The sequence below is a fragment of the Aulonocara sp. 'chitande type north' Nkhata Bay genome, linkage group LG12, assembly GCF_057382095.1.
Source record: "Aulonocara sp. 'chitande type north' Nkhata Bay isolate Kocher_YH1m ecotype deep benthic linkage group LG12, A_spYH_male_GT1.1, whole genome shotgun sequence".
Classification (NCBI taxonomy): Eukaryota; Metazoa; Chordata; class Actinopteri; order Cichliformes; family Cichlidae; genus Aulonocara; species Aulonocara sp. 'chitande type north' Nkhata Bay.
Genome location: NC_141355.1, coordinates 21,282,718 through 21,302,241, shown reverse-complemented (window position 1 = coordinate 21,302,241; position 19,524 = coordinate 21,282,718). Strand labels below are relative to the sequence as shown.

Below are 19,524 nucleotides of genomic sequence, written 5' to 3'. Positions count from 1 at the left end.
GAATGAAAAAAAAACCCACAAATTGTGATCAAATGATTTATATCACACTCGTGTACACGATTTAACATTACATGAGGAGGTATCTTACAAATGGACAAATCTTACATGGGATATTTTTTTAAATCAATAATGCGCCTTACTATAGTGCAGCGAGATTCATAGACATTCACTTTTAAAAAGAGAAAGGGGGAACAAAAAAAAACTTACAAAGAGCGGTTGAGAACATTTCCGGGATAATTTCTTTTTATTTATTTATTTGTTGTACTAAAAGAGTCAGCATCAGCAATCACTGGTACACTCAAAGTCTTCTCTTGACATCATTTAAACAGATGAGCCACCTCATCGGGAGACAGACAAGCATGTGAGGTATCTTTCACCACTCTTGCACACTACCACGCACACACACACACACACTCGTGAGCAGTTGCAGTAGTGTGTCATATAAATCCATTTGCAGTGCTTTCAGTTCTTGCCCAAATACTTTAAGGATCCCCTTAACTGATTTGTCAGGTTTGATTTTAACATCATTTAACAACATTATTAGATTATTAGATAAATTTATTACAACCAGTCTTATGTGTATATATGTAATGGTTGCATTTTCATTATAAATCACTTTTTTTTTTCACGAGTTAGTGGCCATCATATAACTTCTTAGAAACATGGTTACATATTAACAAAAATCTGAATTTTCATTCATGACAAAACTTTTTTTTGCATAATAAAGAACTTTGTTAGGTTAGACTTTTTTCCTTCTTCTTCTTCTTCTTCTTCTATCGCTTTTAATGATGCAGTCCTTTTTTTTTCTCCAAATAACCAAAAGTCTGTGCCTGGACCTTCTGCTGTAAATGAACCCTGTGTAAGGTAAAAAAATTTAAGCTTATAAAGTCACATTCACTCTCATGTCCCTTTCCCCCTCCCTCCCAACTGCCGCAAACAGCAAAATTGTGTGCAACGTTTCCAAGGGAACATCATCAAGTCAAGCGGTCGCATTTGGTTGACGAACCAGTCCATGACATCATTCTTTTCTGCATGGCTTCAAAAGTCCACAGAGATCAGAGAGCATTGTAGTGAAGCCCTCCGCGGTTGTTGTGGTATTACAGTGGTTCCGCTCTGTGTTGCTCCTATAAGCAGAGAATATATCCAGGACCATAGCCCCCACATTTCTATGGCTTGTTTCCAAATCGTGGTTATTGGTTACGGTTGAAACACAGTCAAGCGTGTGAGCAACAGGTGACGACGATTCGTGAGGCACTCGGCATTAATCCAAGGTGTAGTGAGATTTATTTTTTTCCCTAGCATTAGATACACAGAGTAAGAAGACTGGTTTGCTTTGCTTTTCTTCGTGTTTTTAAGGTGGAAGTTGTGCAACATGGAACAGCTGCAAACACAAATAGTGACAAAACATTTCCAGTTCTTTTGGTCAAAAGTAACTGATGCTACAGAAACGACATCTTTCTTTCTTTTCTTTTTCTTTTATCGAAGAGTAAGATCAAACCTTTTAGGGGATTATTTGCTGCGTCACTGGAACTGAGGCAGATTGTTGGTTTTTAAGATCTACTGGGAACATGAAAACCAGAAGGCCAACGTCTCTCTCAGGTGGACCCAGTGTCTTTTAGTGGGGAGAAAAGGGACAGAGCTCAAAAACTATTTTCCTTAAAAATGGGACATAACGTAACGGACAGGATCGGCGTTATGAGCCACCACTCCTTCAAGGAGATTGAACACAAAACATTGATTTGTCTTCCACTTATACGAGAAGCATCATGTTCAGGAAAGACACATTAAGACTCATTCAATATAAGCTGTAGGGTGCCGGGATAATGGAATCCAAGCTTACAAGTAACAATGCATCGCTTAGTTTTACACAAGTGAGACGACAATGTGTGTAATGGCTTGCATTGCTTCTGTATTGCTTTCCAGTTCGCTTAAAGTGGGAGTGTTAGACTCATTATTTTGTTAAGCCTGAGAAACATGTATACTCAGTTTCTGGAGGGGTAAAAAGAGAGAGGAAGATGTTAGAAATTGGATTGTTCTGCAGAAACAGCATCCCCCTTTTGATGGGAGACACAGCTTAACTGGAGCTCACTCCCTTAGAGCTCATCCAGATTATAAAAGAGACAAAAAAAAGAAGTAAAGGGTCCTTCAAGAGTCCTGTTTTGTTTGAGTGATGCCCCTTTGATGTTAAAGGCTCCAACGCAGGTAAGCTGAGCCTCTTGCTTGGTATCAGACTGTATAATACAGCCCTCCTTGTGCAGATTGTCCTGATGCAACAGAGTTAGGAGAGCTCAAAGCCTGTGTTCATACTGATAGCGTAGCGCAGCTTGTCACGTAGGATGCTTTTCTTGCTGTAGTTGGGGAGCTTGAGCAGGTTGAAACATGTAGATGAAGTCGGAAGTCGCCCACCAGGCTCCCTCTTTCGGATGGTGAAGAAGCCCCGGAGGACACTGCCGAGGGTGTCCCCAGTGTCCTACACACATTGGCGAAAATGTCAAATTCATCAGAACACAAGGACACAATCATACACAGGAATTAACCTAGCAGCACATAATATTGGTATAGACCGTTAGGTTTAACTTAATCAACAGCAGAAGGCTTGACAGCCATCTTTGTGCACAGTCCTTTATTTTCAGGAGTTCCAATCAAATATATCAGGACAAATAAACACAATCATAAATAAAATGTTGATGTTTAACAGCTTATGGAGAACCTTTCAAGGCTGAAACTCGCTAAGATCACCAAACAATGTCTTTCCTCCTTTGTGATGATTTGTCTGGGAAGTTTGTGTTTGTTAGCTTAAATTTTGTCTTCAGCAAATGAAATACAGCGATCCCACTAAGAACATAATCTAATTAATGTAAATGATTCAGGCAACTGTCTGCTTAACTTTGGCTCTCCAGGCTGAATCTGAATAGAAATTGTAGCCCTCTCTAGATTTTAATTGTGCACATCAGAGCTCATCCAGCTCTTTCTTTCTTCTGTCGTATAATACCACCCCACTACCTCCACTATTGTTTATATACGATGTTTGCTTAACATAACAAGCCATTTCAGGGATTCTACATTACTTTTTCCTTCCTGTCTTTCTATTGCCTTTAGCCTTTTATCTAAAATGAAATGTGAATACCTTCTTTAAAGTTTGCACTGCTTTTTGTTATATAACTGTGGTATTATATACTGTGTTAGTGTCTAAAAATATATATTCCTAACTCTTTTTTTCTTACCTGATCATCTGAAACTTCCACACAACGGATGGAGAAAGGCGGTTTGAGGTAGGCAAAACCTAGGAGAGGTGGCCTTGAGCAGCTGGTAACAAACTGTGAAAACACATTTAAAAAAAAAAAAAAAGACAATAAATGGTTAAACTATTGTGGCACCGATAAAAAAAAATATCTGGCTCAACAAATGACACCTTACTTTGAGGAACATAGCCCTCTCCTCAGCACTGAAATCACTGGACAGGATGTCCCACAGCCAGATGATGACACGATGGCTGCTGTGAAAACCTCCATAGTAGACCGTGTGTTTCCTGAGAATGATGAACATATTTAACTGTTTGCACAAACAGAAAGCATGTACTACAAGCAAAAGACATCCTCCGTATTCGAAAAAAAAGACAAAAAGGTAAAATGGTACATACTTTAGGTCATCTAGATCAATCTCCGCGTTATCTCCTGAAATGAGACGCTGAACCTCAGGGGTGGAAAACATGTGCAACCACTCCGGATTAATGATGCTGCGGAAGCCTCGGATGAAAGCAGCCGTCTGCTCCTTAATTTGTGTGTGCATGCGGAAGTGGGCCATGAGGTGGATGTAGCTGATTCTGCAGGACATGACAAAGATAACATCATCGAGATAACTGGCGAATTCTACAGAATACAAAAAGTCAACAAAACAACATTTCAGACATGAAGTGCTTCCATATCCTTTTATTGTTTTACCGAATTTAAATGCACATACTTGTTTTCATTGGTAACTGGCATGGTTTTTCCCCCAGGTATCAACTCATGACAGACAAGCTACAATGAAACATACAGTTAACTCTTAACTAATGTATTTTGTATATTTATAAATTAAAATGTATAAACATATCCCATCCTTACCTGCCCCATAACATCCTCATCATAGGATAATGTCAGCCCCAGATCCCCTACATCTCCATCATAGCGCTGAAAACAAATCAGAAGTGAAATATGCCCTGGATATCAGACACTGAAATACAACAACGTGAGCTGCAAATTGCAAAAAAGACAAAGTCAGAAGTGTGTGTAGTTACCTTAATGGAAGTGAGGTTCTTGTAAAACTCTGAATCCAGTGAGGGAAGCTCATCAATGGAGCTGTAGAAAGTGCTGTGGTGGTGACCCAAGACTTGGCTAAGGAAGAACGAGGCAAAAGGGACGTCCACAACAATGCCCTGAATAGGCAGAAGTGACAGTGAAACACTGAAGCTCAACCAAACATTTTGTTTGAAATGTATTCAAAGATCTTACAGACATGGTATATTTTAGACATGACACGTACCTCATATATAGCTTTCCCGAGCATCTTCCCCACAAACTCAAACAGCTGCAAATGGTTCTCATGGATGTAAGAGGTGGGCGAAGGATACAGCCTCTCGTTTCCACTTGTGGTCTACAACAAACAATCATCACAACATATTCAGGAAAAAAAGAAAACACACTGAAATTTCGCTACTTAAGTCTTCATGTTTGAAGAATGTCAACTATTTGTTTGAGTTACCTTAAAGAGGTTGAGAGCAGGATTAAAGACTTTCTTAATGATCTCCTCTAAAAACTCCTTGAAGACACCATCCTGGTCGATTCCAGCCTCATCCACACCCAGGTCGTTCACAAACTTCACCCGAATTACGCCTTTTATGGAATTCACTGGTAACCGGCGCAGTTGGTCATATCCATCCTTAAGACAGAGAAATCCTGGTTTTATTAAGGAACAATATATTTGCTTTCATCCAAGTAAATCTATTTGACTGGCTGAAGCCATACCTCTAACATCCGCGAGCGCCGAATGGTAATATGGGTGACATGCGGCGAAGCAGAGCTCGTTTCCACCAGTCCTAAGCTTTCTTTCTCCTTCGTAACAATGTTCCTGAACAGCAGCACCCTCTAAATTGAGAGAAAAAACAATTACACAACTGACCCCCCTATCACTGCTATAAATGAAAGAATTACATTTACTCACATTTTTATGTGGGATAACGTGTGGGATGTACTGGAGTAAAAGCTGCGCTCTCTTCTTGCCTTTCTCCAACTCTTGGAACAACACGCTAGGCTTTAGATCCCTGAATGCAACAGCAGCAACATGTAAAGATGTGCTTATAAAAAAAATGTATATATATATCACGTAAACATGTCATTCTGAAACACAAGGCTAGTCATGCTGTTTGTATTTACTTGCGCAGCCAGTGGTCGTCAGGGGTGAACCTCCGCCTGCAGTCTCGCTCATAAAGCACCATCAGCCAGCCATGAACACTGTGGAACAACTCCAGTTTCTCTCCCTTTGCATTTTCTATTAAACACAAAATACACAACAGACGTTTCAATAAGAAAGCATGACCTGCGTAACAGGTGCCATTGTGACACCGCACTCACCTAAGATGCCATCCCATATCATCTTGTACACAAATGTGTTCAGAAAAGAGGAGATAGTAACGAGTTCCTCTATCTTGAAGGACGTTTGTTCTTCATATACTTCAATGTCATCCAGAATTCTGTAACACATTGAAGGTGTGTCATAAAATGCTGCAACCACCTTTTAGAAAGCATGGCTAATGAAAGTAAATAAATAATCTGTGAAATTACGTGATAAGGTGCCGCGAGCAGTCACAGAAGAGCATGAGCATAGCAAGGAGCTGTTTTGACTCTTCGGTGTCATTGTTCAGACACTCCATGAAGAGTTTGAGGCCTCCCTGAGGACCCAGCTCACAGATGAAAGCCCAAAGTTTGGGCAAAAGGTCATCAAGATGTGTAAGACCTTTAAAAAAAACCCAGAATGAGCAGAGACTGAGTATTGTATCCTTCGTACTTTCAAGTTTAGATAAAATACCAGTTCTTTGGACTGACCAGTGAGTATCTGGAGGCGTATTTGCGTCAGTGTAGACAGTGCGGTCTGGTAGAGCACACAGATGCTGCACACTTTCTGAACTTCAGCTGAGTCGACCCGCTTCCCCCCGACTGGTTTCAGGATGTTACGCACGGAGGCTGACTTCTGAAATGCTCGTTTGAAAAGGTCTTAAAAAAAAGAAAAAAAAACAGAGACACAGGAGTTCAAAAAGTATTCAAAACATTTATTAAAAAATAAACATTGTGCTTACTTAAAAATATCACAACAGAACTTAGGAACTTACTTTTAACTGGTAGGTTATTTTGTGAAGTGCTAGGTTGTGGTGGTGGGGGAGTGGGCTCCTGACTCTCCAGCTTTTTAGAAAGGACGTCACTGAAAAGAGTTCTAATAACAGGTACGCCCCACAGGTGCTGAAGCTGTTTTGTTACCAAGGGCATTGACTCATTAAGACTGCAGAGAACAGAAGACAAATAAGGCAGGTGGGAGAAAAACAGTTAAGTACACCATTTCTTTCATCATTTTTTTAGCAAAAGAAAAGTGAAAGTATGCAAGAATACAAACATGTAGACATATTTTCTTCTTCTTTTGGTTGCTCGCTTCAAGGGTCGACAAAGAAGATCATCTACCTCCATCTCACCCTATCTCGAGTATCCTCCTCTGTCACACCAACCCTCAACTCGTCCTCCTTCATGACATCCATGAATCTTCTTTGCGATGTTCCTCTTTTCCTCCTACCTGGCAGCTCCATCTTTACCGTCCTTTGTCCTGTATATCTATATCCCTCTTCTGCACACTTCCAAACCACCTCAGCCATGCCTTTCTTCAAACTGCTCTACCTGACTTGTCCCTCTAATCTTCTCTATCCTGGTCACTCCCAATTAAAATTTAATATCTTCAACTCTGTCACCTCCAGCTTCACCTTTTCTCTCGTTGGATGGTTGAACCCACGTATTTAAATTTAGCTTCACTATCTCTACTTCTTGTAGCTTCATCTTACCACCTGTCTCCTTGCACTCACTACAGATCACAATGCCATCTTCAAACATCATGCAGACTCTTGCCAGAGATCATCTGTCAGTCCATCCATCACCACCGCAAACCAGAAAAGGCTCAGATTCTGGGATTCCTGTGCCAGAAGTAATCCCACTCCTACTTTGAACCGATCTGTAACTCCTACCACTGCACCACCCTCATATACCTCTCTGCCTATTCTGATTTCTTCGTGCAGTACTACATTTCCTCTCTTGGTACCCTATTATATGATTTCCCCAGATCCACAAAAACAAAGCACAACTCCTTCTGATCTTCTCTATACTTCACCATCAACACTTTCAAAGCAAACATTGCATGTGTATGATAGATTGTTTCATGTTTATTTTCTTCACGGACTATATACATAATGTATTAATCACATAAAGGGAAAGTGCTCTTTCTCAGCATGAAGCCATACTGCTGCTCGTTGATCATCATGGCTCTTCTTAAACTAGCTTCAACATCTTTTCCCCACATATTCATGCCACGGCTCATCAATCAATCAATCAATCAATCAATCTTTATTTATAAAGCACTTTTCATACAGAAAAAATGTAGCACAAAGTGCTTTACATAGTTAAAAGCAGCCCACCCCACCCTCCAACTCACTCCCCACACTCTCAATACACATATATCCCCCCACCCCCACACACACACACACACATACACACACGCGCACACTTAAAGAGTAAAAATTGGGCTGGGCTCGCATGAGCCAAGTGAGGAAACATTATAACAGAGAGCCGTCTGCACCGGGAGCCGGTCACAGACCGCAGCCTCCGGGCTGGGCACACAGCAGGAGGGAGGCCAAGGAGCCCCCCAACCAGGCTGAGAGGACCCCAGAGACCCAGCAGCCACGGTCAATCACAGCCCCGGTGCAGAGAGCGCCCTCCGAGGAAACACTGGAGATATGACGCAATACGATATATACAGGGTAAAATGATAAAATAAATAAGAACAGGATACAATATAAATATAAATATAAATAGAGTAAGAAGATTAAAAAATGAATAAGAATAAAATCAAAAAATATTAGGTAAATCCTAAATTAATAATAGAATGACAGGATAGAATAAATAAGCATAAAAAATAAATAAACGCTAAGTAAAAGCTAAATTAAAAAGGTGGGTCTTGAGCCTGTTCTTAAAAACATGTACGTTCTCTGCGGCCCTGAGCTCCTCCGGCAGGCTGTTCCACAGACGAGGACCATACCACTGAAAGCTGCCTCTCCGTGAGTATGTGTCCTGACTTTAGGGACAATCAAAAGGCCAGTACCAGAGGACCTCAGGGTCCGCGAGGGTTCGTATGGTAAAAGCTAGGGGTGCAACGATATTCGTATCGATATTGAACCGTTCGATACAGTGCTTTCGGTTCGGTACGCATATGTATGAACAATACAACATTTGTAATTTATTTTATCAATTTTCCTTCTGACGATGCTGTCTGTGTTGAGCGCTCAGTGAATCTGTGTTCGACTACTCCGCCTAGGCTGCACTGTCGAGCGCAGATCCACTGAGCGCTCAACACAGACAGCATAGTCAGAAGGAAGAGCGCAGGGCAAGCTAGCAAGACAGAAGTTAAGCTCTCCTTGCAACAGGCAAATTGAACCTCATTCAGATCTGGCGTTTGGAATTATTTTGGTTTTCATGTGACGTATGACCCTGAAGGTAAGCGAGTCATGGACTAAAGTAAAACAGTATGTTGGATGTGCCATGCAATGCTCAATTACATTGGTGTGAACTAGTGTGTTAGCGCAGTTAGGCCGTCTAGCCCCATGCACGGAGCTATCGGCGGTAGCTCGTTAACGGAGATTTGCCGTGTTGTGGCGTTAAGGTCATTTCAACGAGATTAACCTGAAAGCACTAGTGGGAACACAACGAATATGACTGCACATTTACGCCGACATCATCCTAGTGCAAAGACAAGTGGAAGCAGACAAAAAAAAGCAAGCATGCTACTAACTTTAGCCGAGTCATTTAGACAGCTGTTAGCACATGATTCTCCTTGTGCTGCTGAGAATATAGCCCAGAAGAAGCGGATAGTATAGCTTTTATTTTGGAAAGAGCCATTTCTCTGTAATAAACTCTCTTTTCCAAAGATGAGTGATTCCTCAATCAGATACAGGGCTTGCAATATCGCTAGCCCGACGTCCTGGAGCTAGCGATTTTTTTCAGTCGGGCTACCAAAATCTTTCTCTTCCCTGCCCGTCGGGCTATTGTAGGAAAAATATATGTCAATGCTTTTGCATTCTTTCAGAAATGTAGCTGGGTAATTATGTCATTGGCATCGGTGAGTCACTGTCAATATGTGACATATTGAAGTCGCGTTTGAATTTGCGCTTGTTTTTTTGCTTTCACTTTGAAATCGTGCGAACTGTGTATAGAGAGCGACAGCACTGATCTGTGAGTGATGATAATTTGTGCACCAATTCCTCTGACATCGTCTTATTAATCGTTAGCTTACTATGCAAACATGACAAGTGAAATCTCCCGCAGCTTACACATGTGAGAGGCTGATCGCGCAGAGAATCGCTGAGCTTATGTGAGTGAGCGTGTAAAAGCATTTCAGTTCTGCTGAGCCAAATAAGACAGGTCAGGGTGAAGAAGTGACAGCCAAAGAAAAGCTTACCACAAAACGGAGAAGTTATGACAAATCAGACTATAAGGCAAAAAGAAAGTGCAGCTTTATGGTTTCATGGACAAAAGAATTTCTGTGGCTGCGATATGATGAGCTAAATAACCAGGGCTGCACATAAGTGGTCCGCAGGTGCGCATTCGCTGTCAAAATAAAAAACACGCACAAGGGTTAGGGTTAAATTTAAAAACTGTACTTTTGAGTTAAAATATATATTTATAATTTTAATAAATGACAAATTAAAAATGCATGAACATTTTTTTGTATCGAAAAAATATCGAACTGTGACACCAAAGTATCGAACCGAACCGAACCGTGAATTTTGTGTATCGTTGCACCCCTAGTAAAAGCAGATCTGAGAGATAAGAAGGCCCAAGACCATTAAGACATTTAAAAACCAATAAAAGAACTTTAAAATCGATCCTGAAACACACGGGGAGCCAGTGCAGCGATTCTAAAACCGGTGTAATGTGGGCCCGCCCTCTGGTCTTCGTCAGCACACGAGCTGCCGAGTTTTGCAAGAGTTGTAAAGTTGAAATATTCTTCTTAGGAAGACCAGAGAGCAGGGCATTACAGTAATCAATGCGACTGGTAATAAAAGCATGCATCAGCATCTCCGTGTTGGCCCGAGAGAGAATAGGGCGGACTCTGGCTATATTTTTTAGATGATAAAATCCAATTTTGGTTACATGTTTAACATGTGGGATAAAACCAAGCTCAGAGTCAAAAATAACACCCAGGTTTTTCACTTGTAGCGAAGGACATAGTGAAAATGCCTCTAATTTAGACAAGAGTTTCTCTCTCTGAGCCTCAGGACCGACAATTAAAACTTCAGTTTTGTCCTGGTTAAGCTGTAAAAAGTTTTCTGCCATCCAAGATCTTATATCCAAGATACAGTTAAAAAGGGCATCCATTGGTCTGGTGTCATCAGGAGACACGGAGATGTACAGCTGCGTGTCATCAGCGTAACTGTGGAAGTTCACTCCATGCCTCCTGATGACACTGCCGAGAGGCAACATATACAAATTAAAAAGTACAGGGCCTAGAACCGACCCTTGAGGCACACCACATGTCATTTTATGGATCTTAGAGGAGCATGTATCCATACTCACCATAAAAGATCTGTCAGAGAGATAGGATCATCAACTCTATCCCTCTGTTGTTGCTACAACTTTGTACTTTTGTCCTTGAAAATCGGTTCTCCATTGCACTTCACTCAGGTGTCCTTTCACTCTCCAAGATTGTCTTAAACAATCAGGTTAAAAAGTCCAGTGCCCTTTCTTCTAGACATCTCCATACCTCCTTAGGTATGTGAAATGAGCCAGCCATATATGTTAGCTTAATATACTGTCTAAGTTTTGAATTGAAGCTTTGGGGATCACTATTCCAAGTGAATATGAACTTATTCATATGATTTAAACAAACATGAAGAATTTAACTTACCCATAGTCCACAGTTTGCGAGAACCAGCCCAGCACTTGGTGCCAGTGAGTTAGGTTGGACTTCTTCTGGGATACATATCTCTGGCAGTAGGACAGCATGTCAGTCAGGTCCTTCACAAAGTGGTTGGCCTCCTCTTCAAGCACTTTCTCATTAAGGTAGCCTAAGTGAATTAGGTTTCCTATCAAAAATGAGAAGGAGACATTTAAATAGATATTACTTAGTTGTTTATTAATTTGTACACAAGATGCAACTGACTGAATGTGCACAATTCTTTGAACCAAAATACTATACCTAGTAGACACAGTGTGTGGCTGCCCTCAAGACACACACAGATATCCGAACACTGTTCTTCTCTACTGAGAAACAGAATGAATTTCCGCAGCAGGTCATGCGTCTGGATAGATGCCATGCACTGTCAAGGCAAAGAAAATATTAATAAATACTTCCTTACATTTTATTACATTGTCTCACTATGCAATGAAAAACACACATCACAGTGCTTTTACCTCTGGAGTAAGCCCACTGAGGTGGGTTATGATGGCTGGGACTGACATGATGTGGATGAGGAATGATCTCAGCAGATTCTCAGAAAAGTGAGCAGCAATGACGGGCCTGAAAAATACTTGATTTAGTTACAAACGTAGCCTGAAAACAAAAATTTAATTTATAAACAGAACAAACAGACATAACACAACAGCAATTAACATGTCTCCTCTACTTAATTAAAGGTGAAATATTAGCTTACCTTAATGACAAAGTGAAAATGGCTGTCAGAGTGCCTTTGGACAGAGACGGTTTAGAACGAGCCAAGCCATTGGTCAGCAAGATCTAAAGAAGAAAAGCTGACATACAGTGAGCCTTGCATTTCAGAAGAAAGGCAATGTCACACTATTTCAACGCATATCTTCATAAAAATGAGCAAATGAGTCGTAATACTGAACCTGCAGTATTGAGTAAAATCCCTTTTGATTGAGATGGCCCATAATATTTTCACAAATCCTTGTCAAAGCAGGCCTGAGAGCCTCACCTAAAATATTCAGAGGAAATTATATTTTTCTTCCTTGCAAAAAGCAAGACCATGAAACATTTTCCAAAGCTTGACTTCAGGCTTACCCTTTCCCCTGACTATCCGCCAGGTTGATGTGTCTGTGAAGGTTACTAGCATGGTGAGGTACAGTGTCACCAGTTTGTTGTCCTGAAGTATGTCAGGCTGGAAATCACAAAACACGCAGTTATTTTTATTATTGCACATTTATAGTGATAAAATGAATATCAAAACCTATTTTCGAGCTTTAAATTAAGACTAACCTTTAAATTTTTCAGCAGTTGACAGCAAGTCCAAAGCACATCTTTTATCTGTTTGAGCCAGGGAATAGTGAGGTCTTTGGACAGAGCCAAGGAAACATACCACACCTGAGGGCCAAACAGCCAAAAAGCCATTAAGATGAGAATATGATTGAAAAAGTTTTCAGCATGAAGAGACTTTAAACGCATGCATGTTTACCTTAGGTTCATTTTCAACCTCCATGCTGGCTAGGATAGCACGACAGAGCTTCTCAAACCTCTGAAAAACAAAATAAGAGCCACTTGAATTGCAGAGCAAATGACATGTGTATAAACTACTACTGCTAAGTTTACAGAACCCTCAAGGGTCTGTCAAAAGTGTCAATAATGGTAAGTGCAGATATGAATCTCAACTTATTTTTACCAGCTATATGACAATGGTTATTATTAACGTATTGATTTAAATACTTGTATAGCTGGTAACTCACCATCTTATCCTCTTGGCAATATATGAATAGTAATTTGCGAGCAATTTTGAAAATTGAAAGTGCATTTCTTTTAGATGTCCCAGTTTCAGAAGCTTGAAAGTAGTCATCAATCTCTTTCCTGTTTAGAGAAGAGGGGAAACACACACACACGCAATGAATATAATATTCACTCATTGCATCTATGGTAAAAGCAGTGAACCAAGCTCTTTAAATCACAGTTTTCTAAGAAATCTGCAACAAGAAACCAGCGATCACCTTATTTGCTTCTGGAGCCTGCAGCGACATATAAATCTTCTGACCAGAGCTTGAATGATAATTGCTGCTCTCTCCTTCTCCTTCTGCCCCTTTCTCTCCTCTCTGGCCTGCCTGGCTTTGTCCAGGAACTCGGACTTGGAGCTTTGAGGTACACTAAACATCGTGCACCCTGGGAAGAAATTATTCAAAATCGCTTGGCCGCTGTACAAAAACTATGCATGTGCAGTTATTGATTGCATTTTGGCAGTGGTACCAGCGAAAACATCCGCTCTTTAAGAAGTCTGTGATAAGACAACATCTATGTTGTTTTCAGTAAACTTACCTGCGACAGTTAAGTTCAGAGGATTTTGTCTGTCCTTTGGGCTCACCTTCCGCTATAGCTCCTCGGTCATTTGGGTGTCCATGAGATCCATGCAGGAGAAGAGCAAATTTATTTAATTATTTATTTAAAAAGGAGGCTAACTTGCCATCTCCGGAGCGAAACAGTAAAAATCGAGCAGTGCTGGTTAGCACATAGGGCTAGTTAGCTACTTGCTGGATTAATACTGATCCGGGTGAATTTATTCACATCAATTTCGAGATATTTCTCATCACAGCGGGCTTAGATTTTATCTCATGTCAATGACAGTCTCGCAAACGCCGCGAACACACCGTTTCGAAATGTAAACAATGAGAGGAGATCAGTACATTGACTGCAGCCATTAATCCCCTGTGTCGCATTAAATGAGTCCGGGTAGCGTTTGTCTCCAATTACAACTCACGATTCGAGAGTCGGTATTAATAAAATGTCTGCTATGTGGCAAGCTATCTTGGGTGGTATTGTAACAACAGCGACTTTGTATTTCTGGCGTTGAATAAAGCTACAACCCAGTATGTTGGGTGGGTGGAGGGGGGACTATTATCCCTGTTACCCCTTAAAAAACGGAAATATTTTAATGTAATTAAAACATTTTTTTTTTCAAATATGCGAGTAACAATATTAGGGTATAACGGATGGGATGTAACGCGAGCTGAGGGAAACTACTGCGTTTTTATTTATTTATCATTTATCACTGCCGGGACACTTTTGCACTTTAACATAAAAATGTCACCTGCCCCTTTAAACACAACTCCGGACGGTTGACGTCATTTTGATAACTGCGCAGCAGCGCACCGGAAGGAAGTGGGTGTTAGCTGACTGACGTTAGCAAGCTACAATTACGAAGTTTGCTGTGGGTTCTATGGTAAATATGGTCGTTTTTCTGTTTTTTAATTTAATAGACATGCTGTCGATATAATATAAAGAATGCTATTTTATGGTTCGTGTTGTAGTATATCATGTTTTGGTTGGTTTAAAACAATGTCCATAACTTTATTTAATGCTAACTAGCTCATTAGCCGGGCTGGCTAAAATGAAATTTGTACTCGCTGGATTAAAGGATACGGCCCAGTGTTTCACTGGAAACAACTACGAAAGTCCGTATAAATGTAATGACGCTTTATATTAATGTAGTTAAATGCATATTAGATATATAACAAAAGTGCGTGTTCATAGCTGAGAAATTAAAAGACAGTGCATGGGCTTCTGTCAAATGATGTCACACACCCTCATTCCCTTTAAACTACGTAGAAAATTAAAAAGTAAATAACGAGACAAAGCCACAATGAACAAAAACACGTAGTAAAAACTGTAGTAATAATTAAAATTCTCAAAAGTAAGCCCCAGAAAATCGCTTTCTAAAAGAAAGTCAGATAATGCTAGCTGGAGTGGTTGCTACAAGGCTCAGTTCCCGCAACCACCCTATTGTCTCCAGTCTTGTACGAGGGACAACTAATACATTTTAAGCCTACAGGATCTTTAGTAAGAAGCTGAGATAAATAGTCTCGAACTTCTCCATTTAGTGCTCTGTATGCAACTGAGACTTTTAAAACGAGTTTCGAAGTCAACTGGGTGCCAATGGAGAAACTATAAAAGTGGTAATGTGAGAGTAATGTGAGCTTGCTTACTTGGATGTGTTAAGAGGTCTGGCTGCAGTATCTTCTATTGTTTGGAGGTGTGACAGAGTTGATTTATATAAGATGGTAAGCAGGGCATTACAGTATAGGCATGATGAATCAAATGGATGAAAAAATTTCTCCTGTTTAGCTGTAGAGATGATTTCGAAATGTTACTTTAAATGAAAGAAACAAGACCATAAAATAGATTAGACATGCAAATGAAAGTCCAGAGAATAATCAAATATAACATCTAGATTATGAACACGGAGCTTAGCAGATGAGCAAAAGGAAGTAAGCACTTCACTGATACAGATTTTTGATGTGTTTATGTTTATGCATTTTCCTACATTACTCCCTTAAGAAGGCTACTACTTTTCTCCAGGTTTTGAGAGTTGTTAGCTCTCAGATATCAGAGTGCATTGCCAGAACAATAAATGGGGCACTCTAAATATAATTTTGCTTTTCTTTGTCATCCTGATTCTTAAATCAGAAGCAATCTATAGTTTCATACTGTCAAGACATGTTAGGACAATACTACCATTAAACTGATCTTTCCAATTGTATATGTAGTCTGATATTACTCATTTGTCTTAGCCATTTAAAGGTGCTGTTCGGTGTTACTGTCACCACCTTTAGAAAAAAATAAAGAAACAATGAACATTCAATAATTAAAATGTAACAGTTCATTGTCTAATCCACTGATATCCATGTGTGACTTTGTTGTATTTTGTATTGTTCTAGGAAGAGATGTCAGGAGAGAGCGTGGTGAGCTCGCCAGTGCCGGCAGCTACAACCCGGACTACGTCCTTCAAAAGCTCCAGCCCCAGCTCAAAATATGTGAAGTTGAATGTGGGTGGCGCACTGTACTACACTACAATGCAGACACTAACTAAACAGGACACAATGCTCAAAGCAATGTTCAGTGGGAGAATGGAGGTCCTCACAGATAGTGAAGGTGAGCTGTTAGTAAAACCTTGATCATATGCAGCAATTATTCCATCATTGCAGTTAAACTGTTACTGATGTTTTGGCATTTGATACCCATAGGTTGGATCCTGATTGATCGGTGTGGGAAACATTTTGGAACAATCCTTAACTACCTTAGAGATGGCGCAGTCCCACTCCCAGACAGTCGACGGGAAACCGAGGAGCTCCTCGCTGAGGCCAAGTATTATCTTGTCCAAGGCCTTGCCGATGAATGCACAGCTGCCTTGCAGGTACAATCATTACAAAGTTGCTTACCTTTGGAGTAAATGTTAAGTAACTAAGTTTCAGCAAAGTTACTGATACATTTAAAATTACAAAATTTACATTTTGGAATCTACATTCTCTTTTTGTTAAACATGCTATGTTCCCACCATAATCTTCATTAGCTCCCTTTTCCCATGAATGTTCTGTTGTCTTTTTTTGCTTTTTAATGCAGTCATAAATGTGACTAGCATTAGTCTGTGTATTTTAAAGAATGAAATTAAGTGTTATAAACAAAAACCCAATTAACCAAACAAAAATTACAAGTCAAAATCTGTTTTCGTTTTTATCTGGAAACAGCAGCAGAAATATTTATTAAAATGCTTTTTGACAATAGCTTTTTAACAGGTGTCCACAGGCATCACTAATGATATTATTAAAGGTGCAGAGGCTCATTTCGTAGGATTAGTAACACTTGTGGTTGATTTAAAAATATAGACCTTTTGCAGCAATTAATTTTTTCAAATAATTTATTGGTTATCTTTGGTAACTTATCATAATCAGAATACTTTATTAATCCCCAGAGGAAATTATGTGGTCACAGTGGCTCCAAGACAGTAATAACAGTAACTAATTAAACTAAATTAAATAATACTATATATTACAAAGTTATAAAATATAACAAAATAGCTCTAATAAATACACATAGTTCTAATTATAAATATTACAGTATATCACACAAGATTAAAAATTTATAGTTGGCAGTGAGGTTCCCTTCTTATAATATTAAGTGTAATTTTCTCTGTAGAGGATGTTATAATAAGAGTGTGGAACTATTGCAGTTTGTACTGTACTTTTCATGGAGGAATTGTATAGAAAGAGTCACAGGCAGGAATGATTTCCTGTTTCATTCAGTGGTGCATTTGGGTAATTTCAGTCTCTCACTGAACGTGTTCCTGTGACTGGCCAGCATGTCATGCAGTGGGTGGGAGGCATTGTCCAGCATTGTTCTTATCTTGAACAACATCTACCTCTCTAACACCACCTTTAGAGAGTCCAGCTCCATGCGAAAAAAATTAATACATTTAATAAAAGTTTTCATCCTTTTTATGTTTCTCTTTTTTTTTTTTTTTTTCCACATGTAAGTCTGTACCAACAGAATGGGATCCTGTGAAATTAACAGTATGCAGCAGTTTTGTGTGTTTGTGTAATGTTCTCAGTGGAAAAATGTCTTTTTTCCAGAACAAGGAAACATATGAACCCCTTTGTAAAGTGCCTCTGATGACGTCATCCAAAGAGGAGCAGAGGCTGATTGCTACCTCAAATAAGGTATGCTATGTCTGTAATATAATGTGCAGCAACTCATTTAGAATCAAGACATTTTTCATTTAGATTTTTCTTTTTTTTAAAAACTTGGTTGTCTTCACAGCCAACAGTCAAACTGCTGTATAACAGAAGCAACAACAAGTATTCATATACCAGGTGAGCCCGATCATGGGGTCAAGTTTGTCTAGATATAAAAAAATAAATAAAAAAAATCAAGTCGTTACATACACTCAAGTCAGTTATCATAATAAGTGACCTCTCTTTTAACTTTCTTTCCTCCACAGCAATTCTGATGACAACATGCTAAAGAATATTGAGCTTTTTGACAAACTGTCGTTGCGGTTCAATGGGCGAGTGCTCTTCATCAAAGACGTGATTGGGGATGAGATCTGTTGCTGGTCTTTTTATGGGCAGGGGCGTAAAATTGCTGAAGTGTGTTGCACTTCTATTGTTTATGCCACTGAAAAGAAGCAGACAAAGGTAAATATTCTTTGCAGAGTACTTTGCAGTTTCATAAGCATAGAGCTATGTTATTTTGGCTAAATAAACCTGTCTCTTGAGTAACACTTTACTTTTTTCCTAGGTTGAATTCCCAGAGGCTCGAATCTACGAGGAGACCCTCAACATCCTTTTGTATGAGTCTCATGATGGCAGAGGTCCAGACAATGCTCTGTTAGAGGCCACAGGGGGTCCTGCATGGCGATCTAACCACCTGGATGAGGATGAGGAGCGAGAACGAATTGAGCGCGTCCGTAGGATTCATATCAAACGACCTGATGACCGTACACACCACCACCAGTGATTCTCAACTTGAACCAGTCAATCTGGGATCCCAGACAGTATTTGCACTATGCTTGTGCCTTACAACACCCAGCGCCTCCTTCATTTACTTCCCTCATATTTTACCAGCATTCCCCAGAGGATTATTATGACACGAGTGTCATACAGCGGTGTGTAGTGGTGAAGTGATTGTGTGCAGTCCTCTTCTCCAGTTTTCCTCTTTGTCATCTTGTGTTTTTTTGTTTTTTTTGTCTCTTTTTGTTGGTCATGATAATTTGTATCACTGCTTTCTGCTACTGTGTAGACGCTCATAAACATGGATGTTTTTATTCATCACTGAGTGCAGGAAGGAAGAGGTCCTAATTAAATTACATGCAGAAGACGAGTTATATCATGGAAGCAGCTAGTAATGTAGATAGTTTAGTTTTTCTTTGCCGTGGTTCCAAAAGGTACATTTTAAAGTCTCAAGTGGATGAACCGGGTGTTGTACTTAATGAAGTCACACGGTGGCACTGTTTTACTCTTAGATGATATTAACCATGGCTATAATGTAGCCTGTCTATAATTCCAAAACCTGAATATTTTCTTTTTATCATTAGACAATAAAAATTACAGGTGGATGAAGCAAAATTTCCTGTAATACTTCTGCCGCATTTAGTTCTAACATTGACGCAGTTCCCTTCACTAAACAAACCATTATTTTCAGTGGAGGGAACTTGAGCTGTGACCTGAGGTGTTAAATGCACTGGGCTGATTGAATGATGGATGCTGAGGTTGATGTGAATGACTGTAACTCGATATCACTCTAGCAGGAAGGGAACCCTGTCTACAAGCTTATAACAGGGATAGAAATTAGACCTGTCTTCCATCATCGCATTCATCACAGAATGTACCGTTTGCACACTAGTTTAAGTTGTTATATGTTTAACAATCACAGTACTTGTAGGTCTGCTGTACAGAAGTAAACATAAATGTATGTTTTATATTTATACACACTTTATCACAAATAAATTTCTACAGACATTCTTTTGTGCTG

At 39.7% G+C, this 19,524-nt stretch overlaps 2 protein-coding genes across 3 annotated transcripts; one reads left to right on the top strand and one right to left on the bottom strand.

Moving 5' to 3' along the window:
- Nucleotides 1–49: 49 nt before the first annotated feature.
- ube3b (ubiquitin protein ligase E3B) lies at nucleotides 50–14,095 on the bottom strand. The gene is made up of 27 exons (XM_086314242.1): nucleotides 13,540–14,095; nucleotides 13,218–13,386; nucleotides 12,963–13,080; nucleotides 12,695–12,754; nucleotides 12,499–12,603; nucleotides 12,304–12,400; nucleotides 12,132–12,217; nucleotides 11,936–12,018; nucleotides 11,697–11,802; nucleotides 11,482–11,602; nucleotides 11,191–11,368; nucleotides 6,365–6,531; nucleotides 6,081–6,248; nucleotides 5,820–5,991; nucleotides 5,610–5,728; nucleotides 5,412–5,526; nucleotides 5,200–5,299; nucleotides 5,004–5,123; nucleotides 4,741–4,917; nucleotides 4,522–4,632; nucleotides 4,277–4,414; nucleotides 4,104–4,169; nucleotides 3,961–4,019; nucleotides 3,641–3,823; nucleotides 3,418–3,529; nucleotides 3,225–3,317; nucleotides 50–2,470 (listed from the first exon to the last, which is right to left on the bottom strand). Exons 2-27 carry the CDS (start codon nucleotides 13,376–13,378, stop codon nucleotides 2,279–2,281), a joined length of 3,207 nt encoding a protein of 1,068 aa, XP_086170368.1. The 5' UTR covers nucleotides 13,379–13,386; nucleotides 13,540–14,095; the 3' UTR covers nucleotides 50–2,278.
- Nucleotides 8,682–19,514, top strand: kctd10 (potassium channel tetramerization domain containing 10). 2 transcript variants are annotated; one of them, XM_086314244.1, is made up of 7 exons: nucleotides 8,682–8,780; nucleotides 15,936–16,149; nucleotides 16,242–16,411; nucleotides 17,625–17,711; nucleotides 17,812–17,864; nucleotides 17,993–18,188; nucleotides 18,292–19,514. In XM_086314244.1, exons 1-7 carry the CDS (start codon nucleotides 8,769–8,771, stop codon nucleotides 18,508–18,510), a joined length of 951 nt encoding a protein of 316 aa, XP_086170370.1. In that variant the 5' UTR covers nucleotides 8,682–8,768; the 3' UTR covers nucleotides 18,511–19,514. The 2 variants fall into 2 exon arrangements, with proteins under 2 accessions (XP_086170370.1, XP_086170371.1); XM_086314245.1 differs by lacking the exon at nucleotides 8,682–8,780 and adding an exon at nucleotides 14,342–14,440.
- Nucleotides 19,515–19,524: the final 10 nt, after the last annotated feature.